The sequence below is a fragment of the Chrysemys picta genome, chromosome 18, assembly GCF_011386835.1.
Source record: "Chrysemys picta bellii isolate R12L10 chromosome 18, ASM1138683v2, whole genome shotgun sequence".
NCBI classification, from domain to species: domain Eukaryota; kingdom Metazoa; phylum Chordata; order Testudines; family Emydidae; genus Chrysemys; species Chrysemys picta.
In genome coordinates this window covers 24174514-24192106 of record NC_088808.1, presented here as the reverse complement: position 1 = coordinate 24192106, position 17593 = coordinate 24174514, and the positions used below count along the sequence as shown (strand labels likewise).

Below are 17593 nucleotides of genomic sequence, written 5' to 3'. Positions count from 1 at the left end.
GCCCTGGGCACGGAGGGGATTGTTTAAGCTCCGTGTGTTCTTTGGGGGGAGGTCCCAGGGGTGGGTGGGAATATGTCCTTGGGATCCAGTTCTCATGTGTTCACACTGCAAGACGACTGTGCGTCTCCACGAGATGCTCAGCCAAACCAGCACCCAGGCCCCAGGCTCAAGCATTGGGCTGTTGATAATCCAGCCTGCAGCACATGGCTGTAGTCCCTCTGTTCTTCCATGGACAGAAGCGCCTGTATTCGCAGCCACCTACTAGAGACAGGCCGGGCGCAGGCATCGCAAGCCCCTCGCTGTAGGAAAACAATATGGCAAGGAGCTTGCAGCTCCCCTGCAGCTGGAGCGTTCCCGGATTTATTTAGAGTCGTTTCCCATTAACCAGGGTGACTGGGCTGCGGCTGCACCGTGACGCCATCCCCACCACCTGGGGACCGAATCAGGAATACTGGGTGGGTCATACCGAAACGCCCTGTCCGAGTGGCAGCAGAATCTGGAGCTTCACCCCAAGGGCTGATGGCCCAGTCTGGGAATGAGCACAAGGTGTATGAGCTAATTAGAAGCCCAAAGACAGGTGAATGCGTCTCTTTGGCTGCTGCGTTAAGCTATGGGCACTGCTTAGGGAGGCATGTTTGTAGACATGGGACTGCACAGCTCTCCAGGGGCAGAATGGAGCTGGGCCCCTGGGGCACAGGGTTCCCCAGCGGATCAGAGTCTGGCTCAGAGAACCCAAGCCGCTGCAGGGAGCTCTTCTGAACCGTTATTCAGCTGCAGAGCTTGTCTTCTGCAAGGCCAGGCCGGCACTGACCAGGCCACGCCAGTAGTGGGGTGGGTCCCCAGACCAGTGCTCCCTGGTGAAATGACAGACAGAAACTGGGTTTTTCATCCTGTTATTTTTTAATATTGTTCACGTCTAAGAATGACTGGAAATCAAGCCAAGCACTCCCTGGTTCTAGCCCTCCCACAACGGCTGGGAGCCCGTGAACACAGCAAACACTGTCTGGACAACGTACACGGCTTGCCATTTGCAGCCTTGTTCCTTTTCCAGGCGTCATTACTCTAAGTGGAGTTAACAGCCAGCACTGCTGAGCCTTTGTTTGCCAGGTGAGCGGGTTCTGGGTTGCTGCCCTGAGTGCACATCAGTGGTAAGCTAAGGAGCTGCAGAAAGCAGGGATGGCTTCATCACATCTTCTAAACTAGCAGTAGATGGTTGCTGCTTATGCCGGGACGAAGTAACCCAAATCAACCCCTCTTGCCGGAGCGCGCTCAAACCCCTGCCCTTGGGGCATTAGAGTAAGGCTGATTTGCGGGACAGCAGCACCTGTAAGTGGCATATTAAGGCACTTGTACGCCTGGGCCGCTGGGACATTGAAGGAAATGCATTTTGACGATGGTCTCACTGCGCTGGCTGTGGGACTCCAGGAGCAGCCCGGGCTGGAAGAGCTGCTGAGAGGTGCAAGGGGGCATTGGAAGGGGTGCTGCACACCCTGGAATGGTGCAGGTCATCTGCCTCTAGTGCTCAGCACAGGAGAGCTGAGGTCTGATCGCAGCCCTCCGGTCTGAGCAGCCTCCCCATGCAACCAGCCCCCCCGACACCCCACTTCCTCCTCCTGGCCTTCCCCAGCACGGCTCTCTTCCCAGCCTCCACCTTGCCACGGTCCTGGGGACACCAGGGGACAGCTTGCGGCTGACTGACGCCAGCAGGGGGAGGAGGAGACCTAGCAGCATCTCCTCCCCCCCCCCCCCAGATGCACTGGGGACGATCAATGATGGGGGAAAGTTTAGCAGGGCTCAGGCAAAACCCTCAGAGATTGTCTGAGTGCCTGGCCACGCTCCCACTCCCCTCAGCTGGAGTATCAGGCACAGGTGTGAACTCAGACCTGTGCCAGGGAGAGCAGAGAGATTACAAACCCCACTCTGCTCTTTGCAATGGCCAGCAAAGGAAAACAGCCCGTGTTCCATGCTGGGAAGCACAGTGACCCTTCCCCTCGGAAAAGGCATTTCTGTGCAAACCTCTGTGTTAGGAACAGGCCAACCCCAGGCAAGTTCAAAGCCATCTGTGTCACAGGCTAATACTGTTTTAGGGGGTGGGAGTCAGTGCCAATGTCTGCCCTTCTTGCCTCAGCCAGCTTTGGCTTTATAACCTTCCCACGAGCTAGAAATAAAACGTAGCACCCGACTCAGAATTCGAAAGTCTGTCTGGACCCTGCTGGTGAGCCTGGGCCTGGGGGTGGGAAATACCTGACGGTTCTGGGGCCTGGGCTGTGCTGGTCCCTCGGGCTTATGGCACAGAGTGGGCCAGCCTCTCGTGCCTGCACATTGCTGTCAAACACAGCAGCACTGTCTGCTTAGTGCGCTTTGTTGTGGGGAAGGCCACATCGGTCCCAAGCTCATCCCATGGACGCCCAGCCATGGGGGAGCACGCGGATGGCCCAAAGCACACACCGCTTGCCAGGGCCATGGGGAACTGGAAGGGCATGTGGGGCTGCTCCCTTCTTCTTGCTGAGTTGTGTTACAAGGCAGCTACACAGACACAAAATATTCTCTCGACCACTGTCCCTGGGGAGTGCATGGTGCTGGTGCTGCGGAGGGGCGCTTGGTGTGGGCTTCAGCAGAGGGGGCAGGGAGCACTGTGCTGTATGCAAGACCCCCGAAAGGCCAGGTTGGCAAAGCCAGCTCTTACCCAACGTTCGCACAGGTTCTGCCCTGGGCCAGTGAGCGGGAGTTCTGAGGATGGAATGCTTCTAGGAAGTGTAATCAGTTGTGGGCGCTGCCAGTCTGCGCGCTGGGTGAAGTGCTGGGCCAGCTGGTTTGAGCTAGTCTCTAGCTTTGAGAGATTCTTCTGCTCCAGTAGCTGAATTCATCTAATTATCTGCTGTGTCTTTCATTCCCCTTTGGGGTCTCTACTGCAGGCAGCCATGTCACCAGGGGATGGGCTCTGGAGTAGACCATATAGCTAGCCATTCGCAGACAGGATTGAGGGAAGGTAACCAAGACTTAGACCTTGTAAGGGGAAGGGAAACAGTGGGACCCCAGGGGATGTCCTGCTACAAAGAATACTGATGTTGCAAATTTTATGCACATGAAATATCTTGACTGTAGCAGGGAGGCTCTGGGCAGAGTGGGCACCATGCAGGCTGCATGGCAAGTGCTCTGTGGCTGGGGCAGGATGCCCATGGCATCAAGCCACTGGGAGACACGGCACCTGCGTTTCTGCTTGGTGGGCTGCAGCAGGTGCTGCTCACCCTGTGAACGTAACAAAGCGACTGGCAGCAGAAAGGGGAACACAGGAAAAGGATCCTAACTCCTGCTAGCAACCCAAGATGTTCCACCCCCTGGCGTTACGGCTGCAGTGCAGAGCCAGAGCAAACCCCTCCCTCCCGCTGGGCGCTCAGAGAGAGCTCAGTCCCGTCCAGACTGACATGCAATGAGAGCTCTGCTCACCCCACACGGGCTTGGGCAGTGGACAGCTGGGAGAAGGGAGCAACACCACTCCAGAATCTGGCACCCGGCACCACAAGCTACAGCATCGTACAGGAATACACGGGGTCACTATTTACAGGAGACAATGCAGAGTATAGATCAGTGGCCAGATGGCTGATCATTTAAATAAGACCTTCCCTTACGTGGACCTGCCTGGAAATGCATTGGCACTATCCCTGGTGTCAGCACCAGGACTTACAGAAAGACATTCCCTGGCCATTTAGGTTTGGTTACATGAGACAAGCAATTTCAGCAAATGCTGAGGTGGCTTTCAGGAATGAATCTAGGAGGCTGAAACACACTGACCATTGAATGAAAGGGGCTTAAAGCCATCAGTTGGTGATGGAGGAGAATGGGTCCAATGCTTTGTGGGGACTGAGTGAATTAATACCACCAATGGCTGTGCTTCGAGTGGAGGGTGTATGGGGAACTCTTTCCCTGGCCTCCAACCTAGGGCTGGAATGTAGGGAAACGACGTCCCTGTTACCTCCACCCACCATGTAAAATCTGCATGCGCAGTACTTAGCACTGGACTTAGACAAGAAGGGTGGAAAGCTGAGCCCAAGATGCTGAGGAAATGGCTGGCATTAGAAACCTAGGGAGAGATCCCATTTGCACCTTCCCCCAGCTACCACCTGGTTCTGGAGGATCCAGGGAGAATGGCTAAGACTGATCTTAGGAGGGGAATGGGATTTGGCTGGTTGGAGAGCTCTTTGGATCCGGTGCTGGGACAGCACAGAGGTCTTCTCCTGCAAGGCACTGATCCAGGCCAAGGCCTGGCTGCACCAGGCCAGTTTGCCTGTTTTCCGGCAACGACTGACTCACAAAGGCTGTTAGAGGTCTGTGGCAGTGGGTGTGCGAGTGTGTGGATTTGTTTGCAGCCCAAGTGCAGAAGAGGTGTGAGGCACACGGAGGCGCCTTGCCCCTGGACACACAGCTAAAAGGGCTTGATGGGGTAGGACCAACATACGCCGAGACACAGGGCCTGCTGCTCAGACCACAAAGTGCAGTCTGTAGGTCACTTGGTGGCCGTTGTCCCAGGCATAGAGGACCTTCTCCTTGGGGTTGTAGTCAATCTGCGTGGTGAAGGAGTACTCGTTGAGGAAGGGCAGCTTGAGGTTGGCCTCAGTGTCCGTGTGGGTGTCGTAGGCATAGGAGATCTGCCCATCCTTCTGGTTGTAAACATCCACGGCATACAGGATGCCACAGACGATAAAGCAGTTCCCGTAGGAGTTGCGCTTGAGGCCTGTCTTCCAGGTGGTCTCCTTCTTCACGGAGAGGTCGCTGGGATCCAGCTTGCTCAGGACGATCACCTCCAGCTGGGAGTAGTCATAGTCCACAGAGGGGTAAATGACCCACAGTCCGCTCTCGTCCACTGCAAAGTCGATGTCCGAGTGGCCCCTCCACTTCCAGGGCGTGGTGTCCTCGTACATCACGTCATGAAGCAGGGCCCAGGCAGCCACGAAGCGCTGCTTCAGGTCGTACTTGATGATGTTCTTGGTGAAGGCGCGGTTGTAGTAAAACGCCCCCTGGTAGACCACGTGGCCGGTCCCGATCCAGTTGTAAGGGAGCTTGTACAGGTTGCTCCAACGCCCTGTGGTGAAAGTGAAAGCTCTTTAAGGCACAAATACGCCAGGAATGGACCCTTACCTCCCCCAGGCCACATTCCCTCCCCCACATCCCACTGGCCTCTTCTGCACACTCCTTTCCTGCACTGCCAGCGGGCTGCTCCTGCCAGACGGGCCTGAGGGGCCAACCTGCACTCACCTGTCTGCAGGCTTCTGTGTGCACCAGCCCTGTCTGGGCAGGGCCGGGGGCAGCAATGGAAGCTGGGACTGAGGATGTGACTAGCTACTGCGGCTCAGCAGAGGGCGACTAGAGAAGGATTCTAGGGAGAGCAAACTGCTTTGACCGAGGCAGCTCCAGACCCGACCAGAGCATTCGACAAACCAAAGCCCATAAACCTGCTGGCAAAGCTCCAGCACAAGTTCCCGCCTGCCTAATAGGCGCTAACCCTGGGAAGAGAATAAACCAGCTTCTGTTCAAGCCGGAAGAACTCGTGTTTAGGGTTGTGAGCCGTGCAGCATTGATAAGGGCGGTAAGTCCTGCTACAGGCAGACTCACCACTCACTGCCTGGTGCTAAGGAGAGACCTTCTGGGCAGGTGGCCCCTGCACTGACCCAGGATGGTGAGTCCCATGGTCCTAATGGGAGAGATTCCCTCTGGCTACTGACTCCGGCCCGGGGCAGGCTCGGAAAGAGTCTGGGTCTGTTGGTGTTTCTCATCCTGGGCTACATCCGTGCTGGATGAACATGGACAGGTCTGGAGGCTGCGCTCAGAGAAGCCCCAGGATAGGTGGGGGATGGATAACAGGGAGGGAAGGCTGAGGGGTCACAAGGTGAGCTAAAGAGCCACGCCCGGGAGTCTCTTCCTGAGTTGACCTGGGCTGATGAAAGCTGTGGGTTCAGTTTGGGGCAGGTGTGGGGCTCAGACCGCAGCCCCGCAATGGGACGGGAGCTGCTTCTCATGTTCAGCCCTGGGAAATCAGCCCCGTTTCTCCACAGATCTGCAGCATCCAGGCCTCATTCCTGGGATGTTCTCCACAGCCAAGTGAACTCATATAACCCGACGTCCAGGTGCCAAGACCTGCCTGATTACCCAGGCGCTGCTCCAGTCTCCCAGGCGCTGTCCAAGCCCCAGAACTTTTGAAAGTACCAGTCTCTCTTGTATCTTGTTTCCACACGCAGACCGTGTGTACGGCTCCCGGCAGCGCTGACCGCCCTGGGCCGCTAACGGCGCAGTCGTGCCAGTCACCCTGCTCAGCTTCCCTCAGCTGCCTTCATCTGCTGTCTGGAAAAAGCATTTCGGTGTCTGCCTTGACATGCAAACGCAGCTCTGGGGACGCGGGGTCTGTCGAGCGGCAGCAATCCAGACGCCATCGGTGGGAAGAGGAATCCGATACGCTGGGCACAGTGTATGTTTCCAGATGTGCTCTCTGCTCCACGAGGCTTATTGCTGAGCCCTACCCAGGCCGTGTGCAGGTTGGGAACAGCCCGGGTAAGTGAGGACAGCTCCCCTGGCCCCCAGCCCACCCCTGCCCTGCCCGAGCAGGGGGCGAGGGAAGCAGGTCAGCCATTCTCCGATGGGTCATTCGAGGTTCTACACGAATTCCCTGCAGCTCAGCCTTGCCCCCTTTGTGTGCGCTCCCTGCAGCTGCCCTCGCACTGGGGCTTTCAGGGGACCCTTGGGAAACACATTTTATATTCTCACGCAATTAGTAGTTATACTCATCCAATCAGGAGACCGAAACAGCACCGTGTGACCTATTGAGCGGCACCGTGTGACCTATTGATCCTGCCCCATGCCTGCTGGATGACCCTGTGCAAGTCCCTCCCCCTCTCTGCAGCTCTGCCCGCCCTCACTCCCTTGTCTTGCCCACCGAGGCTGTGAGTTCTCTGGGGCAGGGTCAGCCTCTCACTCTGGGGTGTGCAGCACCTAGCGCAGCAAGGCTCTGAACTTGGCTGGGGCCTCTGGGTGCTACCAGAATAAAACCGGAGTGAGACCAGACTCTAAGAACCAAGCACCACAGTGTGAATCCCCTAGTCACGATCCCCCACCCCCAAACCAACCCCCAATGTGCTGAGTTATCGGGGAGGCGAGGCTAACTGGGTACATCATTCTCTGGGGCTGTGTGGGGAAGCCCCCCCACCCCCGGCAGGCATCCCCGGAGCACCTCACCTTGCTTAAAGTTGTCAAGGCTCCTGAACTCCACCAGGTTGTTGCCATAGTAGTAATTGGTGACGTAGATCCTGTCGTCTCTGGCCGCGGGGTCCTTCATCCACGCTCCCTCGTTACGCCCGTAGCTGTGGTGCTTCACGGGTGGCTCCACAGACTCGATGGTGCCCTCACATTGCACTTCTTTCACTGCCGAGCCAACAAGAGGAGCTGACTGCTGGTCTCCGCTGACTGCTGACCATGTCCTGCTCCCCCAGCCAGCGTTCGGAGCCCTCCCTCAAGGAGACCTTTCCCCGCCCTTGGAGAGGCTCCCCGCTTTTATCCTGCCTGCTGGCTTGTTTCAAAGGCCCAGACAGAGGTTCAAAACATCTGCTTCTAGGAGCCCCCCTGCCCCAACAAGTCCAGAGATGCTGCCTTCTCCTCACCGTGTGACTGGATTTCGTGCTGCCCGGCTGCCCCAGGGACCAAATCCCTCTAGCCACAGGACAGATACAACATGCATGGCTTCCCTGCCCACCCCCTACCTTCCCAGGGCCCCTCAGCCCCACCTTGGAGGGACCACAGCTCCAGCAGTGTCACCAGGGCCCACTCAGCTACGTGCCAGTTGTGGCATGTCCACAGAACAAGTCCCCCAGCTGCAGTTTGGGTCTGGCCCCACTCGCCCACCTGAGGGACTTGTGAGGTGCCCCCAACCCACCTTGGTTAGTCGCTTCCAGCTCCTTGGTGCCTTCAGCATTGTCCCCCATGGAGAGGACGGTGACCGGTGGGCTCCGGGTAGTGGTGCTGGGGGCCCGGGTGGTGCTGGGGGGCTGAGTGGAGCGGGCAGCAGTGGTCTCTGCCTGCTCGCCGACTCTCCCCTGGGCCTCCGCAGCAGCATAGGACTCGGGGTTCCTCTCCTCTGGTCGGTCCATCCGAGGGCTCCCTTTCCCGGGGCTTTCTGAGGAAAGAAGCAGAGCCCTTACTGCCGTTCCCTTCCCTGGGCTTGGTGCGGTCTGGCAAGGAGTGCCAGGAGGGTGGGCCGGGAGCTGTGCTGAGGAACAGGCCAGGGCTGTGGGGAGTCTGTCTCCCCCCTCCTCCACCTCACCCCCAGTCCCTACTCTCTTTCCTGCACTGAGCATCTGACTCCCTCCTTTGCCCACCCCATCTCGCCCCCTCCGAGGCAGCCCAGGTCCCACCCCACTGGGGAACTGACCGTGAAGAGGAGGAGGAGATGCCGAGAGTCCCGCCTCTCCCCTACATCTGCAGTGTGGCAGTTCCCACCTGTGGCCCCCTCTGCCTTGCTTCCACAGCACACTAGGGGCAGGGGGGACAGAGGCAAGGCAGGAGGCCAGGGGAACCAGGATGCAGGGCCTGGGCTCCCCAGGTTGGATTTCTGCAGCATTTAACTACATGCACCTTCCTTTCCACCTTCTTCGTTAAACTAAACCAGCTGCCCCGGGTCTAGGAACACACTGTGGGGCTCAGAGAAGGGCTGAGCCCACCGGGCCCCACATCTGCCCGGGAGCTGTGTAAAAAGGGGGCTGCTTCCCTCTGAAATCCCACTCGCTCCACTGAGTGTGCACACACGGTGTTTGAGAGAGGAGCAGGGAGTGCAGCGCGGGCGGGGACAGGATCAGCGTCCAGGGAATGGATTTACCCCCAGGCTGGAGGCCAGGAAACTTCCCAGCGGCTAAGTGTGGGATTTGCTTTTCAACCTTTTATGCCACTAAACGTAGAGTTGCTCCCCACAGCTTTCCTGATGCATTTTGGTCTTGTCCTGCAACCCCTCTGCTAGCCCATCCCTGGGCTCCTCACCCTCGCCCACATCCAGCTCTGCTGGCGCTCCTCAGTCCAGACCTGCAGCCCCTGTTATCCCATCCCAGGGCCCCCCTTGAGAAGAGCCCGTGCCCGTCTTGGTCGCTGAGGTGGTTTTGTGATGTGCCCAAATGCTGGAACTCACTTTCTCCCGTGCCCTAAGACCAGGCCTTGAAGCCAAATCCCAAGAGGTAAATGCGGAGTGCCTGGCCCCCTGCACTTCCTGCCCCACAGGAGAGAGCCGGGAGCAGTATGCAGCCCAGGCCCAGCAGGGATGTGCGGGCGGGGGGGCACACAGGGGCCGGGCGCTCACAGGAGTGGCTGTGAAGCTCAGGTGGCTCTGAGGGGGAGTAACATGGCAGACTGGTGGGGAAGGGTCTGAGGCTCCCCGAGGATAGGTTGGCAGGGCCTCCCAGGTACACCCTCTGGCTTCCCTGGCCAGCAGACAGTCCTGTCCTCTCAACCACATGCCACGCTGGGCTTGTTGAGGTGCTTGTGCCCACTCCAAGGGGCCTGGGCACTTACCTCGGTTGATGACCAGGCCCTCGGCCTCCTGCTGCTTGGCAGCCTTGTAGTAGGTGATGCCCCGGATCACGGTTTGCTGGTGGACAGAGGGCTTGGGCTTGGCGGTGGGCTGCGATGCGCCCAGTCTGACCCTCAGAATCTCCTTCTTGGGCTTCTCCGTTTTCGGCAGCTTCTCCTTGGGGGCTCTCACAGCTGCCTTGTCCCCCAGGCTCTTGCGGGCGCTGGGATACTTGCTCGCCTCCTTGCCTTTGCCCCTGGCCGTGTCCTAGGAGACAGAGCCAGGCTCAGAGGCACCCCAGTGGGCAGCAGTGGTGCCGTGTCCGGCCAGGCTCTTGCACCGAGTGGGGCCGATGGCTGGGGATCACAAAGCACCTGCTGCAAAGAGAGGGACTCCAGGCAGCGCAGCCAGCAGGAGTCCAGCTCTGGGCACTCTGTGCCAAGCCAGGGGCTCAGATACCATGGTGATGGGTCTGGGATGAACTCTGAACAGAACAGAGGCTACCTGCAAGATGGCAGTGCCCAGGGCAGCAATGACGGGATGGAAGTGAGACCAGAGTATGCAACAGGCCCTGACAGACTCTATCAATGGGCCAAAGGGAGTTAATCATTTAGCACAGGTGCTGCCGCTCCGGCAGTGCTACAACGCAGCACCACCTCTGGGCCCTCACTCTGCCCAGCGTGCAGCCCCCTCAGCTCTGCAGGCTGGCACCTGCGAGTGTGTGCGTGGTGATGAGGGCAGGAAGGTACCTGGGCGTTGCTCTCGGGGACGGCAGCAGCGTCCTTCTGCAGCAGCTGGTAGCCCAGGTTGGAGATCTCTTTCTTGATGCTGATCATTATGTCGGAGTAGTTCTCATAGCGCTTCATCTGGTTGGTCAGGTGCACAACACTCTCCTTCATGAAGTCATTCTCCCTGCTCAGGTTCGTCTTGATGGTCTGAGCAAGAGGTGGGAAGGGAACAGGGCGTGAGTAGCTGAGACCTGATAGGGCTTCCATTGTCCTTTGGTTCAGGCAAAAAGTTTCACGTTTCTCTACAAACCGAAACCTATCCCACTTCCAGGGGATGACAACTCTGTCTACTGGCTGGAGCAGTGGGGCTGGGAGCTAGGACTCCTGGGTTCTATTCCCAGCTCTGGGAGGGGGCAGGGACCGGGCTGGACAGGGAAGTACTGTCCTGCTCAAGTCCCAGGGCCCAGAGCCCAATGCAAACAGCCTCTCAGCTGGGTGAGGGAGCCAGCGCTGCTAACCCGCTCAGGCGATGCCTGGCGGTGACGGGGAAGCATTGCTTCTGCAGGCAGCTGAAGGCTCTCTAGGTAGGCGATTCTCTTACTCCCTGCTCACAGTCACTCCCCCAACACCCCCACAATAGCCCCCAGATTGTGCAATTGACCAGGCAGAGCACAACCCCCACCTGGGTCCCTTCCCCTGTCCTTGGCTGTGTTTGTGTCAGTTTCATGGTGAGCTCTAGGGCAGGACCCACATTTCCCCCTGTGTTGGTGCAGTGCCCGTCCCCTCCTCCCCCAGGTAAGGAACTGGCCTGAGGGGCAGCACAGCCAGGCTCCCCAACTCTCCAGGTGACAGAGCCACGTCCGCAGGTTACAACCTCTGCTTCCCCAGCCCTCAGCCACTGGGAGCGCTCCCAGCCCGGCTCCCAGCGCAGCAAGGCCCATCACGCCCCTGGTGCGGGGAGCTTGGAGCAGCTGACGCACAAGCCACCAGAACCAGCGCTGAGCGGGGCCCAGCGTAAGAGTGACCAGCCCTCGCTCAGTCTGGCGGGTGAACGAGGGCAGACTCCCATTAACTCCTTAGCTGCCCTGGGCAAGGACATGCTCTCACAATCACCGCACAGCCCAACGCATCTGTGCTGGGCAGGGGCCAGTCTCGCAGGATCAGATCCATCCCCAGGTGCAGATGTACATTCCTACTGTCAGCCCCCCCCTGGCCAAAGCCCGGATGCCTGCACAACGGAAGTGTGAGGCGCCTGTAGCCAGCAGCTCAATGAAACAGTGAAACTTGGCTGTCTTGCATCTGCCCTGACAACGGCGAGGAGAGGCCAGGAGAGGGTTAACTCTTCCAGGTCTAATGGCCTCAGTGGATGTTTCCATCCCCAGCCAGAGGACAGGGAGGAAGGAAGTTAGCAGAGCTCGTTTCCTGCTGGTCGGGGGCGTCTCTGTATCCCCTGGCAGAGCGGTGGCTGGGCAGCAGTAGCAGGTGCTGGCTTTTGTGTTTGCTCATCTGGCTGCACTGCTTTGGGGTGGCAGTGCACGGGGTCCCCTCTTACCTCCTCCAGAGTATTCATCTGGGAGACCACTTTGTTGATGTATGAATGGACCTTCATCAAATCCATGCTGTACAGCGTTCCCTCCAGCAGGTCAACCATGGACTGCAGCTGTGAAGGAAAAACCTTGAAGCTGAATTCCAAGAGCAGCAGGTGACAATGGGGGCTGCAGTAACAGGGACCCCAGAAGGAAGGAAAATTCAACGTGGCTTCCTGCAGATCAAATTCACACTAGTGGGCAGAGCAACCCGAATGATATAATGCAACAGGACTCAGTGTTGGGAGCACCACGGTCCCGCTACGGTCCCAGCACACGATGCCATAAAGGCAAAATAGGTAGGCAGCAGCTGTGTGGGGCTGAGACGCAGTGTAGAATGCAAACCCGGCGCAGGAACCCACACAGAGAGAATGATGCCCACCTACAATATCCTCTGGGATTTCTCACTACCAATAATCCCAACCCTGATTTTAATTTCATGCCACTTTTCTGTCTCTGCCTGTGCCCCCACCCTGCCCACATACACACACTTCCAGGGAAAGGGCCCCACCCGCCCCAGAGTGTTACAGAACCGAGGCAGACTTAAGGAAGGGGAAATGCGGGCTGAGGAATGATAGAGGGAGGGGACACCACAGGCACTGCTCCCGTCTCTAACTCCGATGAGTCTATAGTACCTCGGCCTGCTGGGAGCTGGGATCAGTCGTGTGCCTTGCAGTGCAGCTGCATAGGAACTGGAAGCATTCAAGGTGAAATGTATCCTTGGGTGGGGATGAGCCCAAGCCTGGAAACTGCCCGAGGTGACTCATACCCTCACTGAGTGACCCTATGGCCTGGACCCTCTTTGGCCTTGGTCTGTCAGACCTTGCCCATGGGGTGCGGGGCAGCCCATGCTCCTCCCTGGCCACCCCTTCAATGTGGAGCCTGGCAGGCCGAGCCGGCAGCCTCGCACAGCTGTGTGGAGGGAGTGAGCAGGGCACACACTGCCTATTGTTAGCTGGTGACATTTAGCCACCAGAAGCTCTCGACCCTGCGCCGTCTCTCACGCACAAGGGCCAACAGAGCCGCAGCGTCCCGGGAAGCCTGCAGGCCCCAGCACAGATCTGCTCTTGTCCGGGAGTCAGCGCTGCTGGGAGAACCTGCTGTCTGGTCTCTGGGGAGCAGGGATTCCTGCACCGTGGAGTCACTGCCAGCTGGCGGCTCTCCCTCCCCCCAGACCTCACTGCTGCCACATGGCCCAGCCCTTCCCGCCTGACATCTGCCCCAGTGGGGCTGGGCCGGAAAGGGCCTTTGCAGGGCCAGTGCAACCCATTAGGTGACCTAGGCGGTCGCCTAGAGCGCTAACATTTGGGGGGCGGCAAACGCAGCGGCCGGATCTTCAGCCGCCCCGGTCGTCAGCGGTATTTTGGGGGCGGGACCTTCCGCCGCCTAGGGCGGCAAAAAGGCTGGCGGCGCTCCTGGCCCTTTGTGCTGTGCTGCGGCTGCGATCAGCCCATGATGGGTCTGGCTGGGACCGGGAGTCAGCCTCTTTTCTTTCCAGCCCCCAGGTTTCTGCCCTCCTAAGAAATGGCCTTTTCCCACCAGGACACTACATGAGCCTCTAGAGCAGGAGCCCTGGAACCAGCCTCTGGTGCTGGGCTACGAAGGGTTAAACACGCATGGTGCAAGGGTGGGGGTTGCAGCTCATGCGTCGCTGGGGGTTCCATGCACCCAGGGCCGACCGTAGCGTTCAGGGACACGTCAGCGTGGGGGAGCGAGCCGTGGGGCGGAGGCAGAGGCTGGTGTGCAAGACCTGCCTGAGCCCAGGTACCTTGAAGAGCTCCGGCGCCTGCTTCTTCAGCTTCTCCATCTTCCACTCGTTCTCGCAGGGGTTGAGCGAGGAGGGCGGGGCCGTGCAGGAGCACTTGCAGTCGGCCCCCGAGCTCACCGTCTCCACCGTGTAGAAATCCTCCACCCGCATGCTGCCATCCTTGATGCGGCTGCAGGCGTCCTTGCTGAGAGGCCGCAGGATGCACTTGCAGCGGCAGTCGGAGCCCTCCGACGTCATCCGCACTTGGTCCATGTCGCCAAACACCTGGGCAAGGGCAAGAAGCAGGCGTGTAAGGACAGGTGGGACTTGGCCTGTCCTGGGTCACACCTTAGGCTCTGGGGTGCACTGGGGGAGGGGGTCAGGAAGGAATTCCTGGCGGTGTCCCAACGCCTTTGGGGTCCACCAAAGAGCCACCCAGCAGCCAGGTGCCCTGCATATCCCTTGTGACCCTAGGCTGGGGCTCCCCCAGGAAAGTCTCTGCTCTCTGGTGCACCAACGTGGAGTCCTAAAGACACCACCCACAAGCACAAACGAAGGGCCAAAGCCTCTGCTGGAAGAGTTGCCATAACCATCTTCTCGGCCATCGCCAGAGATGGACCCTGGCTCCTCTAGAGCCCAGGTACGATCTCTGCAGCCTGAGCTAACGGACTAGCCACCCCCTGGTCCATTCCGGGGCCTGCGTTACCCCGGGGCAGAGAGAGTCTCCTTCCCCAGGTGGCTTCTCTGGGAGGTGGGTTTCATGGGAATGCCCATTCTGTCGCAGCACGTTCCCGGGGGTGCAGGGAGCCCGTTCGTTACTCTCGCCTGCTCAGCTCAGCCCATTAAACGCCGATGGGTTGGGGGGCAGAGGAGGGGCAGGGGAGCACAAAGGAGCTTGCACCTCTCCTTCCCCTGCTGACACCCTCCAGGGCCTTTCTCCTCCTCCAACAGATGCCAGGGTGGCTGGCTGGGAGTGGGGCCTTCCTCCTCCTCCTCCTCTGACACCAGTGCACCTGGCTGGGCGTGAGGAACAGGGATTTTCAAAGTGGCCCAACTCCCAATCTGGGCACCTAAGTCCCTTAGGCTCCATCGGAACCCCCAGCCTTAGCCCCGACTGTTCAGGAGCAGAGCCTAGGGAGGTGGGCGAGGCCTGGCCAGTCAGCGACAGCCGCCTCGTGCAGGGTGGAGCGTCCCTAGGCAGCTGCTCAGAGCGAAGGAGCAAATTCACTATTGCGGCTCAGCTCTGCGCAAGACACAAATACCGAGTCCCTGCCTGGAGCTCCAGCCTAGGAGACTGGCAAACAAGCTGCTGCCAGGCTCTGAGCAAGGAGTCAATGGTTAATTCCCCTCCCCCAGCTCCTCTGCTGGGGGTGTTTCCAAGGCCCCAAAGCAGTGCCTGGGACGACTGCGGGGCGAGCTCGGAAAGCAAGAGGAGGAGATGGAGGAGTGTAAGGCCGGAAGGGAGCCCAGCTGATCCTCTAATCTGCCCTCCTGCCCAGCACAGGTCACCGGTGCCCCTCAGGTCCCGCGCCATTGGCAGCAGCTTGGTTTTATTTACGGGGGACTAAGAACAGCAGCAATTCCTTGTGTTTATAAAGCACTGGGGCTGCTGCCCAGCAACCCTAACCCAATGGCTCACGAAGTAACCCACACGCAGCGCAGCGGAAGCAGCTCATTTATACTGCTCAGAAAAGCCACCGAGAGGCTCATCCGGCCAGAACAGCCAGTCTGAAACCACTCTCTATGGGTCTCCAAAAAGCCAGTTCGTTCTGGTCCCTGGCTGCCCATCTGCCGGGGGCTGGGCACGGCACGTCTGGTACATTTCGGGGGCTTGAGCTGCTGTTCTGGAGAAAGGGAAAAAACTTTTGCGCTCTAGGGCACGACGGTCTCATCATCTCCCAGGAAGGGGCCCTGCCCCCTGTGCACCAGGCCAGCGGGAATGGGGGGCTCAGACTGGCACCCTGAGCTTCTCCCAGTACTCGAGTTGGCATATAAATGTACGTCCCCGTCTGAATCAGAGGCCAGTGCCCTCTCCCCAGAGCCTGCCTGTGTCTCTCAGCCACGGCTGAGCCGCGCTGCACAGCGGGGAACTCCTGCCTTTGACAGCTTGTCCTTGCCCTACAGCCACAGCCGGTGGGTGGCCCTTGGCTGCACGTAGGGCTCGGAAAGCCTTGCTTTGGCTAACTCTGCTTTACTCGCTGCGGGATGGGGAAAGGCTGCGGCCATGTTCCCCTCTTGTTCCCCTGCCAGCAGACATCCCTTCTTGCAGTGTAATCCTGGGCACATGTGCGGCTGTCGTAGAGACGATTCCCACACACCACGATCTAAAGCAAGGACCTTTAATCTCCTTTGATGCCCTGGATCTCTCTCTGCCTAGCCTGGCTGACAACATGGCACATCATCTCTGACCCAGACAGGGAAATCCACCTGCCCCAGCGTCCCAGCTCCACGGGTCACAGCAGTTAAACCACACAGCACCACCCCTTGTGGCTGTGTGTGCGGTTTACGGTTATAATTTATTTGACCTACTTCTGTGAAGCGTTTTCTAGCCTACTCTAGGATTTAGCTAACTGGGCAGCGTGTGCAGAAAGCGCCTGCATTCCCAGATATAAGGATACTAAGCTTCCGTTTCTGAAGCACCTTTCATATCAAATGATTCCAAAGCCTTGACAAACTTAAACCAATAAAAACTATACACAGGAAACTTTATTCACCACTAAAATACAACCACCAGTGGGATGGAAATCAGCTCCTGTTTGAGAGCGAACAGCTTCACGCTACCGTTTAAGGCAGGAAGTCGAAGATCATACTGCTTCCAGCCAAGGTCCTGACTGATTCTGTTCAGGGAAGATCTCCGAGTACTTTCTGGCCAGAATTCTCTCGGATTTCCCCCTGCTATTTCAATTGGAAACAATATTCATCATCACTTCCTGCCCTAACCTATAGTGTAGGGCTGTGCGCCGGCTGAACAGCTGCTATGCTTCACCCCAGAGGTGGCTGCATTTCAGTGGTGGGCAAAGTGATTCCAGTATGAATCTCTGCCATTCTATATGATTTGTAAAGCACTCGGGAGGTTTGGGGGTTAGCAGGTGCTTTAGGGTAGGTCTACATTACCTGGTAGTTCGGCGGCAAGCAAATCCAACTTCTGGGTTCGACTTATCGCGTCTTGTCTGGACGAGATAAGTCGAACCCGGAAGTGTTCGCCGTCGACTGCGGTACTCCAGCTCGGCGAGAGGAGTACGCGAAGTCGACGGGGGAGCCTGCCTGCCACGTCTGAACCGAGGTAAGTTCAAACTAAAGTACTTCGAACTTCAGCTACGTTATTCACATAGCTGAAGTTGCGTACCTTAGTTTGAATTGGGGGATTAGTGTAGACCTGCCCTTAGAGACATATGGGGATATTACTGCCCTTGGAGAGATCCAGCTCAGACCCTCATTACTCCCAGTTCCCTGTCTGTAATTTGCTTTAGGAAATGGACATTCAGTATTCATCACCTGTTAATTATTAGCACTAAGCTGTGTGTCCTCCACATTCCTCACCCCCTTGCCACTTGCATGGGAATGGAGACTCCAAAGGCTTCCAATGTGGCACCTCTCTGAGGAGCATGTGGGGCTCACAGACTTCTGTTTTCTGTCAGATCCCTCTCCTGGTTCCAGCCTTGCCTCCCTGGCTGAAAACCTGAGCTGGAGCCAGTAATTGAGAGTGATGTGTGCGCACACACAAATCACACAGGGCTTGGGGCCTAATCAGCTACATTCAAGCTTCTCTCAATTACTGGCCTGGAAAAGCTACTCCGATGATCTGTAGGAGGCGGAACAAGCTGCTGCTCTCACTGGCTGATGAGGTGTGACACTGGCAGAGGATTTAGAGTTGGCGGTTTAGCTTTAAGCATTCAGTGCCACAGGACCATGTTTAAAGTCTGGTTCTGCTCAAGCCAGTGATCCAGAAAAAATGGCATGTCAGTGCCCCACGTTTATCCCCTCAGTGGCCTCT

At 58.1% G+C, this 17593-nt stretch overlaps 1 protein-coding gene across 1 annotated transcript in view; it reads right to left on the bottom strand.

Annotated features, from left to right (window-relative positions):
• Positions 1 to 881: 881 nt before the first annotated feature.
• Positions 882 to 17593, bottom strand: part of OLFML2A (olfactomedin like 2A) — a 31777-nt gene continuing 15065 nt past the window's right edge. Inside the window, exons 2-8 of the mRNA XM_005279399.5 lie at positions 13621 to 13884; positions 11819 to 11926; positions 10288 to 10473; positions 9541 to 9805; positions 7919 to 8158; positions 7225 to 7410; positions 882 to 5080 (exon numbers count right to left, since the gene is read on the bottom strand). Coding sequence (XP_005279456.2) covers positions 4479 to 5080; positions 7225 to 7410; positions 7919 to 8158; positions 9541 to 9805; positions 10288 to 10473; positions 11819 to 11926; positions 13621 to 13884 — 1851 coding nt within the window. The 3' untranslated portion in view covers positions 882 to 4478. The remainder of the gene's footprint in view (positions 5081 to 7224; positions 7411 to 7918; positions 8159 to 9540; positions 9806 to 10287; positions 10474 to 11818; positions 11927 to 13620; positions 13885 to 17593) is intronic.